Below are 17,878 nucleotides of genomic sequence, written 5' to 3' on the forward strand. Positions count from 1 at the left end.
ATTTTATTATTTAGACATATTATTTTACATAATTTACAGTAAAAACAAATTAGTTTTATTTATTCTTGTGATTGTATTATTCTCTGGAACATAAATGTTTATGTATTTACTTCTCTGGACGGGGAATCAATGAAGGTGTAACAATAGAATTTTTAACTTTCATTAATATTGTTCTATTTTTATGTGATTCAGTTGAATCAGTCTATTGAAATATCGTACTTACAATAAAAGAAATTGAATTTGTACATCCACCTAAATTCACGCGAGGAAAATCACCGTAACTTACTTGAAAAATTTTTTACATGTACAAAATACCTTGTGTTCTATTACTGTTACATTCTAATTAATTCATCATAATCGGGTATATTGGAATTTGATAAACACTTGCTTCCTCGATCATCATTTGATCTTTCCTCATCAGATCCTAAGAATTCAGAATTAAAAAAATAATTTACAGTCGAATTTGTTTTTTCCTTCATATTTGTCTGATTGTATGCTCTTTTCCTCTTCCTTGATGCATTGTGATTATTAGCTTTGTATTTTGAAGCATTTGCATCTTCGTCATCTGAAATATTATTTAATATATCCTGAAATTGATTGTAAGCTTAAAAACAATAAGAATTATGCATAAAATACATACCAGTATCTATAATTTCATACATATGTGAATGATCATTTAGAATTATATATATTGTTGGAAATTCAATTATGGTTTTATTTTCTAAATTTTCCTTTAAAGAAAGCCTAACATCCAATTCATAAAACCTAGATATTTTGTAGTAATAAAACACAATTTAGTTACTTACATTTTACTTGAATTTCAGGATACAGAATTAAGTGTACTTACTTTAAGTCTGATTTCACAACTTTTTCTGCCTTTAAAAGAACTTTTATTCCAGATAAACCTGCAGCCTGATAAAATTGTAGTCTCTCATTTAAACGTATTCTTAAATTTAATTCCTCTATATCATTTTTATTTTCTACAGATTTAGTGGGATCTAAGATCTCTTCTATAAGCAGTGATAATCTTGTGGATTCTAGAGCCCTATAATTATTACGATGCTATTATTATCAGTGAAATTAACTATAATATACATATTGTATCAATGTAAAAAGAGGAATTCTACCTTTCTGTGACCCATTTTGTGCACTCTGCTTGAGGAAAAATCCATTCTATTCTCCAATATAATTCACTAGTTTTCCAATTTAAATATGTCGTATTATTTTTGTGTCTACTAAAATGTTGTGGCATGAATTGCAAATTAACATTCCTCTTAAATGTAGCTGTTTTTAGTTTATTCAGATGCTATAAAGATAATAGTTATAATATAAGCATCGTATGTCATGTCGTGGAAGAAATAAGATAAATAATTTAACAAACCATTGGTAGATTAAGTTGCCGTGTACATTTTTTTAATGGATCTCTTTTCAATTGTTCAACTGTTCTACCAACTTCTTCGAGAAGCCTATAATCTGTAAAATAATTATTTTCAAAGAACTACGATGAATATGCGATTCGCAGAGCTTACCACTTAAAACATCCAAATCTGTGAATGATCTTAACGGTATAAATTTTGTTTTGTCTCGAATACCGTCACATTCCAGTTCTTTTTTATGAATATTTACACACTGAAGACAACAAGTTCTAACCTCACATTTTGGACACGTGTATTTTGCTTTATTTCCCCCACATACCTCACAATTTTCGAGCCTGTGAATAATATCAATTTTAGTCCATATTTATAAAAACTGAAAATTTTTAATCAACATGAGTATTATTAGAACACGGTAACTATCTTAATAATTAAAAAATGTCGTACTTGTCACTGAATGTGGCCATGTTGGAGTTCCCGCGTCAATAAACAAGGCAATCTATTGACAGACAAGCAAAGTAAAGTACAAACTGTTGTACTAAACTTATATAGAAACTTATATAGAAATTAAATGAATCATATAGCTATTACTACAGAGATATAAAATTAATCGTATACGATAGGCAAAAATTATTAATTAATGTTATATTATAAGGTTTATTTATTTATATTTTTTTTACACATAATAATTAATAGATACAATACATAAGCTAATTTTTTGTAGAAAGTTAAAATTGTAAACGTATGTACATCAAAATATTGATAATTTAGCTCTGTTTTTTCGTTGATCTTGTTCGGCAGCAATACTTTTTTCAGATGCTCTTAAACCAACAAGTTCTTTCTGTTTCTCATTATACTTCATTACAATATTATTATAATGAACACTTCCTTTTGTATGCCTTGACAATGATTCTTTCAATTTTGCCGATTCTCTTTCCAGTCTTAAAATATTTTCTCCAATTTGGAAACTTGCTACGTTTAGCTGTCGATTTGATTCTGTTTTAAGGCTACTTTTACCTTTTGAAATATTTCTTGCGTCCGATTTAGCTGCAAAAAATTATTTAGAGATAACATACACCAAATGATAAATAATAAATGGTAGAGATAATATCTAGTGATAATAAAATTTTCTTAGACGTACGTTTATCACCCAAGGTTGCATTTATAAAATTAAACACATTGTTTTCTTCTCGTTCTTTTTCCCTCTGATACTGTTTTTGTCTTTGCTGCTCCAACTTCTGTTGTTGCTTTCGCATTCTACGTTCTACGGAGAATAAATTTTCATCCCCTCCGGCATTTTCTCGCAATTCCATACAATGATCTAAAACCACATTTTTTCATATACAAAGCATTTATATATAGAAACAATGATACAAAATATACATACCTAAAGATTTACCAGCTGGTAGTACCGTTGCTTCAACTGGTTCTATTCTACCATCTGAATACTTTCCAAGACCAGTGCCCACTACATATCCCATTTGAGCCATTAATTTGCTACCTATCCCGCGCGTATGTTTTTCCCAATTTCCTAACGGCGTGTTGCTTTCGACCGTGAGAAGAGATTTATGAACTGTTTCTTCTCTAGGATACTCCGTTGAGTCACTTTCACCGTCGCTGTCTTCAGACGTATCTGACATTTCCAAATCAGCATCGTCTGTAACAATAAAGTGAAATAAATGTGAAAGAATAAAACTCGAATATACAATTACTTTGCAAGATACGTACCAAGCGGTAAAAGATCTTGTAAGAAAACTTCTACGATATTACCGTTTGCTTCAAATTTAATTCTGAAAACATCTCCTTCTTTTTCTGGCATTTTTAATACGACGCACCTGTGCCATAATTGATTCTTTTGCTTTGCCAATACTCTACTACCCATCTTTATACTTTGAAAATCTGGTTCTCTGCAAATAAATATCATGCTGTTGATTTTTGTACGTTGCTATCGAACATCGACAGATTCATTTACCTATATTCTTGTATACTAGATAATGGCACCAATTCTCCATGCGAAAATCTACAATCTTCGTCGGAAAATTTACATTTGCCATCCAAATAATAAGGACACGGAAGCATTTCTTTATGCGTTGGATTTAGAAAAAATACCCTGACCTAGATAATAGCATATACATAAATCCTTAGAATTACATAATATGGATGTGGATAAAGGAAGTTATCTGTTCCCTGCTGACTTTGTTAGAAGGATACATTGGAATTAGCGATTAACTTAGATGTAATTGTAATTTTCGATCTAATTCTTTTCTCACCTTTATATCTTGCATATTTTTTATTTCTGTGCTGTCATTCTGATAAACAGAACATATCATAGCATTATGATAACCAATGCCACCCCAACTGCTACCATGGGGAGCTCGACATTTCATGCCTTCAAGCTGCCTCAACTCATCCTACAAGATGAACTTCCACCGTATAATTGTGTCATTTCTATGCCATACAGAATACTTGCGTACTGACTTCTATGTTATTTGAAGCTCCGTCATCTTGTTTATCCGGCTCTTTACTCCGAGATTCGTTGGAAGTTTTCTCCAGTTCTGCCTAATGAATTTATATAGAACAAAATATTACTTTGCTGGATCTTTTATGTTTCCATCTTTTTCTTTTCTTTAATAATTTGCTCGTTGAAAGAAAAATCACCTTGAATAAGGCATATTCTTTCTCCATCGGATCGTCCATATCGTCGATATCGTCAATATCGTCATCATCGTCGTCGTCGTCTAAATCTTCGCTAGAGGTTTCAACACCTTGTAGACTTTTTTTTGTTAAAGCAATAAGCTCTTGTATGTCCGATTGTAAACTTAATAAATTCTCCCTATCCGCTTCTTGCGTAGTCACGGACAAAGTCGCTTGAACTTGAGCTAGCTGGTATGGCAAAACGATATTTAGAACAGAAAAATTAAGCGTACTCCATTAATTAAAAAATGAAGTAGGTATACGAGTTATTCGAAAGGTTATACGGTTTCCTTGTACAACGTCGATGAAATAGCAATTCATACCTGTTGTTCGTATTGTGCAATTGCTTCTCGTAAACTTTCAGTATCTGTCATATTACCCTATATTGTCTTACCCCTGCGTTGATTTAGAAGTTCTTGAAAAAGAGATCTCACAAAAACTGTTTTGACAGTTTACATTCAGGATCCTTCCGTACTCTAGAATTTAACGATTGTACCACTACCAATATTAAAAAGCTCTAGTTTAAAGACCCTAAATCCTAATATCCATTATGTGGCGACATCTTGAACAAATTGTCATGAATCGTATTCTGATATTTGAAATACGTACATGTCATATATATTGGAGATTTACATGTATAATTTTACGTTCCTTTTACATATGTAACACCGATGAGTACAAAACGTTAAGAAGATAAATTTATAATATTAGTGTATTTAACATAATTTTAACGCGATTAAAAAGATAACTGAAAAATATTTAAGTAAAACTACCCTTCCGAAGCCTCGGTAGCGCAGTAGGCAGCGCGTAAGTCTCATAATCTTAAGGTCGTGAGTTCGATCCTCACCCGGGGCATTTATTTTTTTGAAATATGAAAGAAAAATGAATGCTATGTTATTTTATATATCGATATAATCGAAATTAACACCGAATAAAAATATACTATTTTCAAATAATGAAGATTAGAATTTTCGTTGCTCTTAGATCGACGGAAACAATTGCTAGAAATATTAAGAGAGTGACACTCTTATAGGTACTAAATTGTCAAAAAGGTGTATAGCAAATATGTATAAGGAGTTGACGAGAGAAATAAGCGTCGTGGAGGGTAAAGGCGCGCGGTTTTACGAACGGGAAACGGAGCAAGAGACAATTATGTAAATGTAACACTTGCCAGAGGGACTTGAGGCTTCTTGGAATTGAAATGCGGTAGTTAAAACGAGTTGTGAATTGTTTGTTGCCCTTTAGCAATACCACAATTTGCAAGCAAACAGCCCATTAAATTGAAGCTGCCATAGCCTCTACCTTTACACGGTGAATAGGTGTTGCGACCCCTCCGCTGGAATAAATCCACCGAAAGCGACGCACGGTTGCATCGTGTTCGACTAGCTTGTTCCTGCCATGCAACGCGAACGAATATCGACGCGTTAAATGACGATAGCGTGTTGCTTTGAAAATCTACTCGAATCTGGAAAAGTTAGATCGATGGCCTCTGCTTAAGAAACGTCTAGCTCTCAGTTTGCAAAATCTTCGAGCCTAGAAGTTTCTCGAGAAACGATATTGGAAAAAGAAGCAATTTTTGACATTGGGGAATGAAAAGCAATTCGGATAGAACGAGTAGACCAGGATGCGATCGTGTCGCGCTTATCGTATTTTCAGGGTGATTATACGTTGGCGGATATCGGCGAGCCGTGGTAAAAAAACAGGAGAAGAGGTGGAGAAGGTTGGTCGGGAGAAGAGAGCCGGATCCGCATTTTCGCGGGTTATTTTATGCGGCTGCTATGCATCCGTTACGTATAAATGCAGAGACGCGGCCCGATTTGCAGGTGCACAGCAGGCTCGTTGCAAGCGCGGTTGATTCCGCGTTGATTCAGGCCGTATTCAGTGCATCGAGTCCCGCGATGAAAAGGCGTTCCGCTTTCTGAATATATTCCAATTAAAAAGTCGGAGCTTCGTTACACTCGGCCCTGCCCGCGTACACTCTGCACCCTGCACCTTGCACCCTCCATCGCTCTCGCCTTTATCTTTCTCGTTTTCTGTCCTCCTCTCTTTTTCCGCTCATCCTTGCTTCTTGCGATTCCATCTTTCCCCCCATTCTCCTCCGCTAGCCTCGTCACAGTCGACTCCTTTTACTTCTGCTTTTTGCCTTCCACCAACGGAGCCACGATCCCTTTTCGCTACTCTCCTCCATTTCCCTCTCTTCCTCGGTTTCTCCAGCAATTACTCCGCCGTTTTTTTTTTCCCTCTAAAGAATTTCGCTCCTCCTTTCGGCGTTCGCCTCGCCCCTTTACTCGTCCTTGTTTATTATCGGCATCCGCGCCTACCCTTTGCTTCCATTTTAAACGAGGTTCTGCTTTCTCGACTACGTCTTTTCCCATCTCGCCGATTTTCACAGTCTTGGAAATAACCGTGTATCCTAGAACGATTCGGCCTTCTCTCGTAAGAGAGGAATGTGCTTTTCTGCTCGTCGTTGGTAGAACGATATCGGAGATACCGTTAATCACCGATCGGAAGAATCGCGTTAAAAGGCACGTGGTTATAGGCGAGAGGGTGCGGGTTTCAAAGGTGTATGTAAGAGCAGGAACGATTTCGAAGACACGCAGGGAGGCCTCCCGTTGAAGTATTTAACGACGCCGTTCTCGGTCGGGTAGGAGGGAGACGCGCATCGTAAACCGAAGAGGGATAAGAAGCGCGTGTCCAAGTGCCAACACGACTTACGCACGTATGCACGCGCGTCCACGATTCGCTCAACGACAATACGCACGTGGCCGAGTGCACGCGACGCCACTTCTCTCTTATCCCAGGATATCTCGTTCGAGTCCCTGCGTACGCGACTCCTTTGCACTGGATTCACCGAGGATCCTCTATCGCGGCCGTTTCAATAGAGAATAGACGATTCGAATCGAGCCAGTGATCCACGAGTAAATTACGGCCGTTTACACGATTCAAACGCACTCGAACGTACTCGAATCTTCGTCTATATGTGTATAACGCGATAATTCTATGTTCGTTTGTCGAACCAATTATTTTATCATTTTTCCGATCGTCCAATTATCTGAGAAATCTCATTAGACTCGTTTCAGAAATCTGTTCGTAGGCGAAAGTGCTTTCGAAGAAGCAGGTATTTCTCTTGAAAGAGATGTATCGCGGTGATGGCGACACGCGGGTCCACTTAAGAACGCGTTAAGAGACGAAATTAGAAGCGTTCGTGGGACGTCGTCGGGGACAATACGCGTGGCAGGAAATTATTACGAATAATATCCGATTCATTATAGCGAAGTAATTACGCGTGAGAGATTCCCGGCTTCATCCGCGGCACGGCAAGCTCGCGGCGAACGGAGAGAAGCAGAAAGAGGTAAAAAAAGGGGACGAACGTGGCAAGAATTCTTCCTTCACTCGCGTGATTTCACGCTCGGCTAGATGTGTCTCTGTTTTTTCTTTTTTATTATTCGACGTCCAGACGCGGAAGGTCTGCTGGTTTATTTCGTTCTGAATGAACCCGAAAGAAGCGTGTCTCCCATTCCGGCTTCCCTCTTCCCTTTTTCTTCGTCGTTTTCGCCGCGTAACTCGACGAGAGAAAGTTGACGATTCGCGGTTGCACGACTCGTCGTCGTCGTCGCGCAACAATTTCTTCTTATCAAACGAAACGTCCTTGCGCGCTTCACGAGTCCTTTGAACTTTCCACGCGCCTTTTCCCCCAATTATGCTTCCATTCATCTCGTCGCGATACACCGCGACTTCTTAGGATTTCGCCGTTCGATTTCGAAGAAAATCAAAGAGAATCGTTTCAGAGAAATTCGATCTCCCGTGGAGTGTCTTTCGATAACGTTCGCCAACGCTACCAAAGGAGAGTGATTAACGACGTCGTTGCGCGAGATCGTTCGAAATTCGCTTAATGCAGTCTAATCATCCGTGTAAAGAGATCGTGCACTTTTCGTTCTCCTCTTCTCGATTCCTCCCTCTCTCGTTCTTCTCACTTTTTCTCCAATTAACGATAGAGTCCGCGATCGGCTGGCGAAAAAATCATCCTGACGATCGCGACCGTTCTCTCCGCGATCTTTCTCTTTTCCTTCGTCCTTCTCCTTCTTTCGCACGCTTTCTCGCACAGGTATATACTCGTTCTCGCTCTTTCTCGTCGATTCCGTTCAATTAAATCCGCCAGCCAATTCCAGCCACGAGTGCCAGCACCACTCGACTTGTATCGGTTTCAGCCAATTACTTTCTGCCGGGGTTTGCGAATCGCTGTTTCTGGCCACGTGCCCATTGTCACGCGCGAATTGGTCTTCCCGATACGGGGCTCGTTACTGTTGCCGTTTGTCCAAATAAAAAAGCCCGATTTTCGTTTCCGCGTGTGCGCACGTTCTTTCGCGATATCGTCTGTGACGGACGGAAAAACAACCGTCGTTCCCCGTTGATCTACTCTCGATTCGTCGTGGTAAACTCGATGTTTACCACAGCGTGAAAAGAACAAATAAAACGGACGAGAATAGAGAAAATCTTGTTCGATATCGTTGAAAACGAAAGCAACTGCGTGGCGCGTGAAAGGAACAATTACAAGACGGTGTTTTTGTTCGATAATAATTTATTTATCTACAAGAATTCATCGGTTGACGAAAAATCGTCGACTAACTGGAGAAAGTGATGGATTATCAGCGGTGAACGTTAGCGAACTAGATCTCTAAGTGAAAATTGGCCAGTGATTGCGGGAAACAGGGGAAAACGGTTGTACCGCGGAGCATCGCACGCGTCCTAGTAAACGTCGTTTTCGCCCGTTTCCCGGTTACAGTTACCTAAGATCCTATGACACATCTACGGAATTCGACTCGCTATCGACTCAACTAGATTTCTTCGTTCGTTCCGAGTAAAAGGAACATGTTTCCGAACCTGGATATTACGGGTTTGTTCTTGTTTAAACTGGAACAGGCGAAAGTTCGTGGAACGATGGAAACAGATCCTCGAAACACCTGGATTTCCCATATCGTTTCGTTCATCCCTTCCCCTTTCGACGTCGCGAACGAAAACAAAGCGACTACGACTACCGACCAACTTCGTAATTACATATGTACACTGTTTCGCATGCAGGAATTAGCTCTCGGAAACAACTCCAAAGCGGAGCACGGAATCTTCGAAGAGTTCCATCCCAGGAAGGGAGTCGCGAAGAACTCCTGAAATCGCGTTTACATCCGCGTTTCGTGGTTCACGCGCACTTCACTGTATCGGAGGTAGCAGCGCGCGATGTTTTGTACCAGGATACGATCGAACTAGCGGTCGCGAGACTTTTTTCGCGTACACGTCCGATGTAGCGAAACGCAGGCCGAAGAATTCGACGGAAAAGAACAGCGACTGCCGCGAACCATTGCGATTCACGATCGGGAGTTCGGGCACATCGAGGTCCGATCGGATCCATCGGCGATGGTGGTTCCACCGGTGGTTCGGAATCGTCCGAAGCGGACGTTTCGAAGAGAGAAGGGCTGCCGACGCCGGCGGCCAGAAGGCAGAAACGATCCTGAAACCGCGGCGTTCGGCCGGGTTAAAGGGGACATCCGTGAACGTAAGTGACGTTTCGGAAGAGGGCTGCGGCCGTGGAGAGAAACGCGGCCGTGGAAGCGGTGGACGGCGCCGGCGGCGGTGGCGGTGGAGGCGGATGACTCTGCGTTTGGGTCTGAGCGTTGTAAGGCGGACAATAAGCGTCTATGCTGCCATGATGGAGTCCTACTCCTCGCACGAGCAGCTCCTTTTCCACCGTAGCTTGATGTCGAAGTTGTTCCAGTCGCAGTTGGTTCTGTCGCTTCCATTTCGTTCTGTGGCAAAAAGTTGCGTTTCAACGAATTGTCGAACGAGATAGCCGTAAAAGTAAAAGTAAAACGACCTTCTGTTCTGGTACCAGGTTTTCACTTGCGTCTCGGACAGCGACAACGCGTCGGCGACGTCGCTGCGATCCGCCACGCTCAGATACTTTTGACAGCGAAACTTTCGTTCCAGATAAGCGAGTTGAGCGTGGGTGAATGCCGTTCGCCTTCTTCTGGGCTTTCTGCCGCTTGGAGGACCGCTCGTCGTGCCGCAAGACTTGCCGGAAGTCGCTGGTGCCGGCGATGGCGACAGAGCCGGCGGAGGACTCTCCAGTCGGGTGCAAGGGCTACTTCCTGGGTCGATCGTGTCCTCGGAATCGGAATGTACGGCAGAATCGTCCTCCGAATCTTCTGAAACAACGTAACGTTTAGTTGTACGCGCGTGCACGAGTCAAATCACACGCGCCAGTTGTTACGCGAACTAAATTCCACGAAATCCGATCCAATCTGCGTTCCAATCGATCCGCGTTCTGCTGCGTTCCCATTAGCCGAGAAATAGATTCAAAGCCTATTACGCGAACAATGCCGACAAATCCTCGGCTGATCGGACGATCGCGATTGCTTTTGGTTAACGGTAAACGATCTCAATTACAAGAACGGTCGGTGTCCGATCGTGATTGGCCAATAAAGGCGTCGAGACGCAGCAGGACGCGATAATCGTCGACGACGAACGACGAAAATTCGCACTAACGAGAACTAACGAATCCTTCCGCAGCTCGGACCATCTGTAGGATCGTGGATAATGGGGCGCTACCCTGTCGGGGCGCTTGGCTAAAATTAATAGGGCCGCTCTGCGGGATACCGTGTAACGAGAATCCTGGCGACAAGCCACGCGACCGCTATCGCGTACAATAAAAATCTTGACTTTTTAATTACTCAGCCTCGAACCGAGTCAGGGATTCGTTAGCGCGCTGCAAACTTTTTTGCTTAATTTTTTTCTTCGAGAAATCTCGATTTTCTGAAAGCAAGAAAGCTTTTCTCGCGCAAGAAAAAAGACGATAAGATTACTTATACGTGGCGCAAAGATTCCGCGTACACAGATGATATTTAAAGAACGACACTATAGACCGAAGAAGGGGCGATTTGTACGATTAAACTCACCGTGCACCCGCTCGGACAGAACATCTCCCAGAAGATCCCTTATAAGAAACGACTTGTGCTCCTGCATCGTTACACCTTGACGAGAAAAACGAACGAAACGACCGTGGGAAACGACGATTCCGCTTAGAGGACGAGGATCGCGCGAACCAGCTGAGCCGGAAACGTTTGTCGGCGCGAGAACACCTCAGTTACGGACGAGTCGAGTTTCATGCTAACGTGTGGACGCTCGGCGTCGTTCTGCGTCGTCGAGGATCACGGGGGATGACCGGATGTGCCTGTCCGAGCCTGGTATCGTCGTCATACTCCTTGACAGGCGCACGTTGCTGCATATCAAGGTGGGGGTGGAGGAAGAGTTACCACGCGGGTTAGGCCTGGGGTTGCGTCGAACGAGCCCCGCGCCACCCCGCTCCAATTAATCCGCCCGTTTATTTTGAACGGACTGTCTAATGCTCGCGCGATTTCGCAGCCATTTTGGAGGTGGTAGCGCCACGCCACCCCCGTACCGTGTCCGCGACGACTAGCCGATTGGTCGAGCTAACTCGACGTCGAGGGGTGGAAGTCGCGACGGCTCGACGTCGATTGGTCGATGAAAAGCGGCTTGCGCAAAGGGGGTTGGCTCCAGCGACAACCCTTACGAAACACACGGACGAGGTGCAACGAGAACCGAACGGCTTCGTGGGTGGCAGGATCTCGGTGCACGCTTCGTGAAAAGCGTACGGCCTGACGAGCATCGAACTCCGAAAAGGAGGGAACGAGGGGCAGAAAGTCATTGGCGAGCGATTACCGCGAAACGAGAGGAACAAATTGGATGTGAAACGTTTCTCCTGGTATAGAGAACGCGTCGCTCGCCGCGATATCGTGATTGTTCTCCCCGGGGGCGGCTTAACGGTCGCGTTTTCTCGCCTTCTCTCTGCGCTCCCTTTTCCCTTTTCCGGCTCTGGCTTTTCCGCGCCGCGAGTCAACACCGCCCGCAAAAAACGAAAATCCCAAACAAATCTGCCATTTTTCTACGCGATATTTCTATCTATCCGAGTTTTGTGGTTTCTCCGTTTCTTCGTTGACTTTATCCTTCCCTCTTCCTTCTCCCTTTGTGGCTCCTTTTTTTTTCCCTTCGATAACGTATAGAATTCGAGCAAGATTCGGTGCAGATTCTAACGAAGTCAATTTGCTGGGCGAAAGATCGGTAAAGAAGGTGGCGCAAGGTGCAACGCGAATGCGCAGGCATTTGCATAAATACGGTGCTCGCAATTTGCCGAACCCTCGCCGGTCCGCTTCGTCATCTTCTACAGCTAGTATGTGAGCGTAAATATGCATGATGCATAAAACCACCAATCCTCGACACCGCCTATCCCCTTTCACTCCCTTTTCTTCGTTCTCGGCTTTTGCAGCGCCCCGTTAGTCTATTCACCGCGTCGCTACTTATCTTCTTGTGGTATTCCTGCGACTCTATGGTCCCGCATCTACTGCTTTCTATACCTAAATATTTCGCGTCCTGCAAAATCATCCACGCTGAATTCTCGTCGATCTAGAATAAAAACACGCGGTGCGCCGCACCTATGTACACGGCCAGCCCTTTTACATCCGCAAATAGCACGCCAACCTTCTATTCCTTTCGCATTGCTTAATTAACGAATTCCCCGAATCTCTCCTCCATCGTCTCTCCTCGATCTCTCTTTTCCTATGCACTTTCGCGTCTTTGTAATTCCGTTAAAAATAAATTTTAATAAGTCACAGTGCTTTTCAATCGCAACAACTATCGCGATATCTTGTTTAAAGTCATCTTTCTTTCGAATATCGTCCGAAAGGGTCTCGTTATAACGAGTATATAAATAAATATTTAGTCTATCGACCGGTGACGAAACGTAAGAAGAACGGGGAGGCGGTCGTGCAATTTTCGGCAACGCGACGTCGCGTGGCGTCGCATAAATGCGACGTGCAGAAAGAAGGAGAGTCGGCGTGTATACAGGCTGGTATTTTAATGGCTCGCCTCGTGGCCTCGAGTTTGCGTGCTGGCACCTGTAAGCGGAACCCTCGCCGATGTGCCCCTAGAGTCGGACACGATGGGGCGCGTTTGTGAATTCATTAAGATTAACGTATGCAGGGAATTAATTCAAGGGGCAGCAAAGCGGCTGGCCGTCTTCTTCGTGCTGCTCGCTGAAAAAGGACCTCGGAATCGCGGAAACGCCGGAATAAATGCATGAAGGCGGGATAAATCGAGTGGCGTTGAGCTGCGAAAACAAAGATGCTCGTGATAATTTTGGTGACTAGCGGCTCTTCGCCGGACGATTTTTAACGCGACACCGAGCTTCCTCCGATCGAATTGGAATAACAATCGTCCCTGTTTCCTCCGATATCTCGCTTCAGAGGTGTTAATTATCGAATCTGAAACTGTGTGGTCGATTATATGTACGCGTGTGTTCGTGTGTGTGTGTGATTAACGAGGGCACTGTATAAATTTTAACCGAGTAATTTCTTGCGCCAAGAGAGTAGCACGGTTGATCGCATCTGTCGCGATTTAGACAACGGAAATAAATCAATGGAAATTAGAGCGGAGGGTTTGATTCGAATTACCTCGAAATCACCGCCCCTTGTCGGCTGATTGTTATCGCTAATTTGCAATATTTGTTCCCCTTTGGGACGCGAAATTTCATCTGGATGCAGCCACCTCTGGCCGCGTTGGACAAATAGGATTCGATTCGGGGTGAATTTGTCTTTCCGATCTTGTGGGGGAACGCTCACAGATCAGAGATAGAAACGCGTTCAATTACACTTCCCGCTGCGTATCGAGATTACCTAATGAACGACGTACGTAATAGCTATGCAAATAATACGCTTTGATTCGTTTAATCTCGTAATACGTACCGTAATGTGTATACAGCGGTATAAAAAATATACAGATTTATTGGTAAAAAGTGTATCATCGCCTATTTGTATAAAAGTTAGAAATTGTTAGATAGAAATTGTAAAAGATTTTGCGCGTCATCATCGATCCTCCCAATCGAAAGTACCGTCGCATATACCGTGCCAATTTTAATACACGTACCGAATCGTTCTAATTGCGGTATATCTTCTTCTTTCGGAAACGAACGTTTATCCTGCCAAGAAAAAAAAAGACATAATGCTATTTGCGAGGAGTTACAATAAAAATAACGAACAAAAGTTAACAAACAAAAACCTTGTACGCTAGACAAAATGCTCCAGCACTGAAGTACTGTATTGTGCGATACAGCACGGGAATTACATAGTTAGTCTTCGGTATGGTACGAGTTAGAAAAAGGAAAAGTCCTATGTTATTATTGCTACGATGCTGAATCAAATACTTTTGGCGATCTATGTGTGTTTTAAGACTAAATATAACCTAGCGTGTATGGCGACTTACGTGTATCTTGGTATTAAAGTGTAAATCCGACGAGCGTACGATAATAATCGTTAATATCGTGTGGGTTTGATATACGTATTTAAACTCGTGATATGTACATTAGCAGCGGTGGCTCGCGAGGATTTGTACCGTGACAATAAAAGCAAAAAAGATAGAGATGGATTGAAAAAATTAGATCATTAATGAGACTAAAGGTACTTGTTACATAAAATACCATCGAGCGGTATTGTATTACAAACAGGAAAATAACAGTTTTTAGATAAATGTATATGTACGTATGCATCCATATGCAATACAGAAATTTAATAGCGACGATAATAAAAGAGCAACTTATACCAGACTGGCACTGCTGTGCTACGACTTTTATGAACGAGCCGTCATATACGGTAACTACGAGTAAATAACGGAACGCAGAATGTGAGAAAATATGCGAGGGATCTAAATGCAAGAAAGAAGTAAAATTATGAATTAAGAAGATTTCTTAAATATTCCATTCTCCTCGACGGAAGAAAATTACATTACGTTTTACTTATTTTACTCGCATTTATCTGCACATTGACGAGTATACCTTTACGATGTATACCTTTTTTTTAATCAATTATTGAATTGTATTTAATTATCTTTGTTTGTTCTCTTAACGAATTCGTACATAATATCGAAGCCAATGAAACGACTACTTACGAGAAACATTTATTGGGACTTAAGGGTCCGCGTTACCTAGTGGAGCACTTACGATTCGATAATTTTTGATACCAACGTGTTGCTTCGATCATGTTTCCGCGATATCAGAATCTATCGTAGGAATAAAGTTTTACCGTTACAATACGATAATATGTAATTTCTTTCATCTTTTTTTATTCCCCGATAGTATTTAATAAAAAGTTTCTTGTATCTTCCTACGAGAGCCTACTTATCTACTAAAATTCGCGCGTCGATTACTTTTCACACAATATCGGATGCGCCGGGCAGAACAAAGCGTCGTAATTATTCGAGAAAAGGTTTCGTTGCCGTGGAAGGTGCGCGAGTGTGAATCAAGTTGGCGCGAGCGAGACGAAGCGAAGTTTTATCCGGCGAAAGTTACCGAGTCCGAATGATTATCAATAATAGATAGTCGCGATCGAGTCGAGACGAATTGGTAAATACGGATAAAAAAAACAGTGAAGGGGATCACGGTGAAGCGATTTAGAACAGTGAGAGCCGAAGAGCGAGTCGCGAGTCCAGGATGGGAGGGGTAGAAGGGGTTGGCGGATCAAAACCACGATGCCGCGAGGGCTTCGAAATCGTTAACAATCGCGGGAAAAGCAAAATCCATTGAGGTGCGACCACGCGTGTGAATATAACTGTCGATCTGAATATTCTGCGCGCGGAGCAGCATCGTCCAGTGCCGTATTCGCGAAAAACGAGAGGGAAGCCAGCTCGTTTTCCATTCAGAAAGAAAAGGGTGTGATCGAAACGAACGACTCTGTTTATAGCGACTAACAATTCTACTCGATGCTTCGATGTTTCGATGTTTCGATGTTTCGATGCTTCGATGCTTCGATGTTTCCACGTATCGGATCTGCCTTGCTTCCGGCGTGTTTTACCGTCTATATCTTTCTTTTTTCCTGTTCGAGCATCTTTTTTAAATCGCAAGAACGGTCGATTCTTAAGCTGCTCGACCAATGGTATAAAGACTGATTCTCGTGGTGTTTTCCTCTCGAGAAAAAATGTACGCGAATAAAAGGGAAGATGAAAGACGGTAGGGTGTATTTGCTTGGTCCATTTCTACGAGACCATGGATTAAAGACGGTAAAAGGGCTCGGTGTATACGTTCTCGTTTCTCCTCGAATGTATCAGCATTTATTTGTACCCTCCTTTTCAGCCGCTTCTCATCGTTTCTATACGTCTTTCACTAACAACGCTCCGCAACGTTTCCAAGACACCGAGGCGCGTTATTTCAGAGACAAAAAGAAGAATCAGAAGCTCGGCGATTTACCCGCCTTTCTGTTACATTAAACGCGAACGCGAACACAATATACCACATATTTTCTCAGCAAGGTATAATCGTTGCTTCAAACGAGTACTCCTACATATTGTAGTTTGTTTAATTAGTCTCGTCGAATTTGTATCCTTTGTGAAGTAGTTTGGAGGTCGGTAATTTGAGAAGTTGACGAAGAAACGTCGTATGTCGATTCGCTAAGTAGAAACAATTGGAAAGTTTGTCGAAGTATACGGGGGAAAATTCGGCAGAATTCCGTAGCTGGGTATACAGCCTATTGTGTTTCTTCTTTCGCGCAGAGCAGGAGACACTCTCGAAGAATGATGGTTATGGGAAAAAGAGTGCTTGAACACGGACGTTGGTCAGGCTCCCGCGGTTCCAATTACGATTGAAAGGCGGCCCTGTTTGTTCGCCTCCTATAACTGCGGACTCTTCAGTGCCTCGTACAAGGCACTCTTACCCCATGGCCACTTTCGAGTTTCGACGCGTGTGTTTCCATGGCGAACGCCGCGATTCCACCGAGCACAAAAATCCTCTTTTTTTTCCAGCCTACGGCAACGATTATTATTTCAGCGAGAACTTTTTCCTAACGCTCGCTGTTCCTTCGCGTTTGCATAGATTCAAGGACGTGTAAAGAATAAGACGAGTTAACCTTCGTAACGCTTTTTAACGAGCTTACTTCGTTTCTAGTTGCCAAGTTAAGCTCGTGCACGAGTTATTTCAAGGATAGTTGCTTTTACGCGATTTATCCAAAGCCCCTGCTATTTTGTCAAAGACGAAAATGATCGTCCGATAGAATCGCGACCCTGTTTTCGAGCTAAGTGCCGTGTAATCAAAGGATGATTGCCGGCACAAAGACAGCTGATTGGCTCGTTTACGTTACGGTAATGCTCGGGACTCGGCGAGACGACGCAGAACGTCCCTCGTTGCCGGCAGAACATCCCCCGTTTCTCTCGTTGTAACGAGATTCCAGCGAAACCGTCCGCGTTCTCGTTAAGGAATTAAACGAGAATGCTCTCGCGAGACCGGCAACGAATACGAATAATTCGTCGTCACGACATATTAAACGAAGAAAATTCTTCTCTTTAAATTAATAATCCGTGAATTTTCGTGCGGGTCCTCGAATCGTTCGTTAATTTCGCGTATCAAAAGATAGGGAAATAGCTGGAATCGTTCGATAATCGTAGCTTCCTTCGTGCTCGGATCGCGTTCAAACGTATCAGGGAGAACGCTCTTCTCCGATAATTCCCATCGTTCGTTCGATTCATAGCGCCTAGTTTCGGCGGCGATCTCGAAACGAGTGAAATCGAAAAGAAGAAAAGAACGGCAGGAGAGAACTACCATAGCGGCTAGGCGACTCTCCTAGGTCGAATCTCGGATCTTTAGGAAACGGTCTCAAAGGAGAAACGGCGCTAGGCAATGGGCACTAAAGTCGCGTCGGGAGTGCGTCGGGAGGGCGTCGCGAAGATACCACGAAGACGGTGTAGATTCGCGCGGCAAGCATCGA

The 17,878-nt window shown here is 42.8% G+C and overlaps 3 protein-coding genes and 1 non-coding gene across 5 annotated transcripts; 1 reads left to right on the plus strand and 3 right to left on the minus strand.

Moving 5' to 3' along the window:
- Positions 1-187: 187 nt before the first annotated feature.
- Positions 188-1,907, minus strand: LOC117230281 (box C/D snoRNA protein 1). Its single transcript, XM_033487560.1, has 7 exons — positions 1,821-1,907; positions 1,530-1,711; positions 1,382-1,473; positions 1,128-1,306; positions 848-1,045; positions 641-765; positions 188-565 (listed from the first exon to the last, which is right to left on the minus strand). Exons 1-7 carry the CDS (start codon positions 1,838-1,840, stop codon positions 333-335), a joined length of 1,029 nt encoding a protein of 342 aa, XP_033343451.1. The 5' UTR covers positions 1,841-1,907; the 3' UTR covers positions 188-332.
- A 148-nt stretch (positions 1,908-2,055) lies between these two features.
- LOC117236775 (zinc finger CCCH-type with G patch domain-containing protein) lies at positions 2,056-4,603 on the minus strand. The gene is made up of 9 exons (XM_033500063.1): positions 4,391-4,603; positions 4,032-4,256; positions 3,852-3,932; positions 3,644-3,784; positions 3,346-3,488; positions 3,102-3,280; positions 2,761-3,030; positions 2,515-2,694; positions 2,056-2,420 (listed from the first exon to the last, which is right to left on the minus strand). Exons 1-9 carry the CDS (start codon positions 4,439-4,441, stop codon positions 2,125-2,127), a joined length of 1,566 nt encoding a protein of 521 aa, XP_033355954.1. The 5' UTR covers positions 4,442-4,603; the 3' UTR covers positions 2,056-2,124.
- A 246-nt stretch (positions 4,604-4,849) lies between these two features.
- Positions 4,850-4,922, plus strand: Trnam-cau. The gene has a single exon. It is a non-coding gene; the product is annotated as a tRNA-Met (tRNA).
- A 3,706-nt stretch (positions 4,923-8,628) lies between these two features.
- On the minus strand, positions 8,629-11,416 carry LOC117239840 (homeobox protein MSX-2). Of its 2 annotated transcripts, none has more exons than XM_033505753.1 (3): positions 11,015-11,416; positions 9,934-10,261; positions 8,629-9,865 (listed from the first exon to the last, which is right to left on the minus strand). In XM_033505753.1, the coding sequence occupies exons 1-3, from the start codon at positions 11,079-11,081 to the stop codon at positions 9,595-9,597; spliced, it is 666 nt and encodes a 221-aa protein (XP_033361644.1). In that variant the 5' UTR covers positions 11,082-11,416; the 3' UTR covers positions 8,629-9,594. The 2 variants fall into 2 exon arrangements, with proteins under 2 accessions (XP_033361644.1, XP_033361587.1); XM_033505696.1 differs by having other exon boundaries at positions 9,934-10,264; positions 11,015-11,411.
- Positions 11,417-17,878: the final 6,462 nt, after the last annotated feature.

Source organism: Bombus vosnesenskii, unplaced genomic scaffold, assembly GCF_011952255.1.
Source record: "Bombus vosnesenskii isolate JDL3184/JDL3185 unplaced genomic scaffold, Bvos_JDL3184-5_v1.1 scf7180000013262, whole genome shotgun sequence".
Classification (NCBI taxonomy): Eukaryota; Metazoa; Arthropoda; class Insecta; order Hymenoptera; family Apidae; genus Bombus; species Bombus vosnesenskii.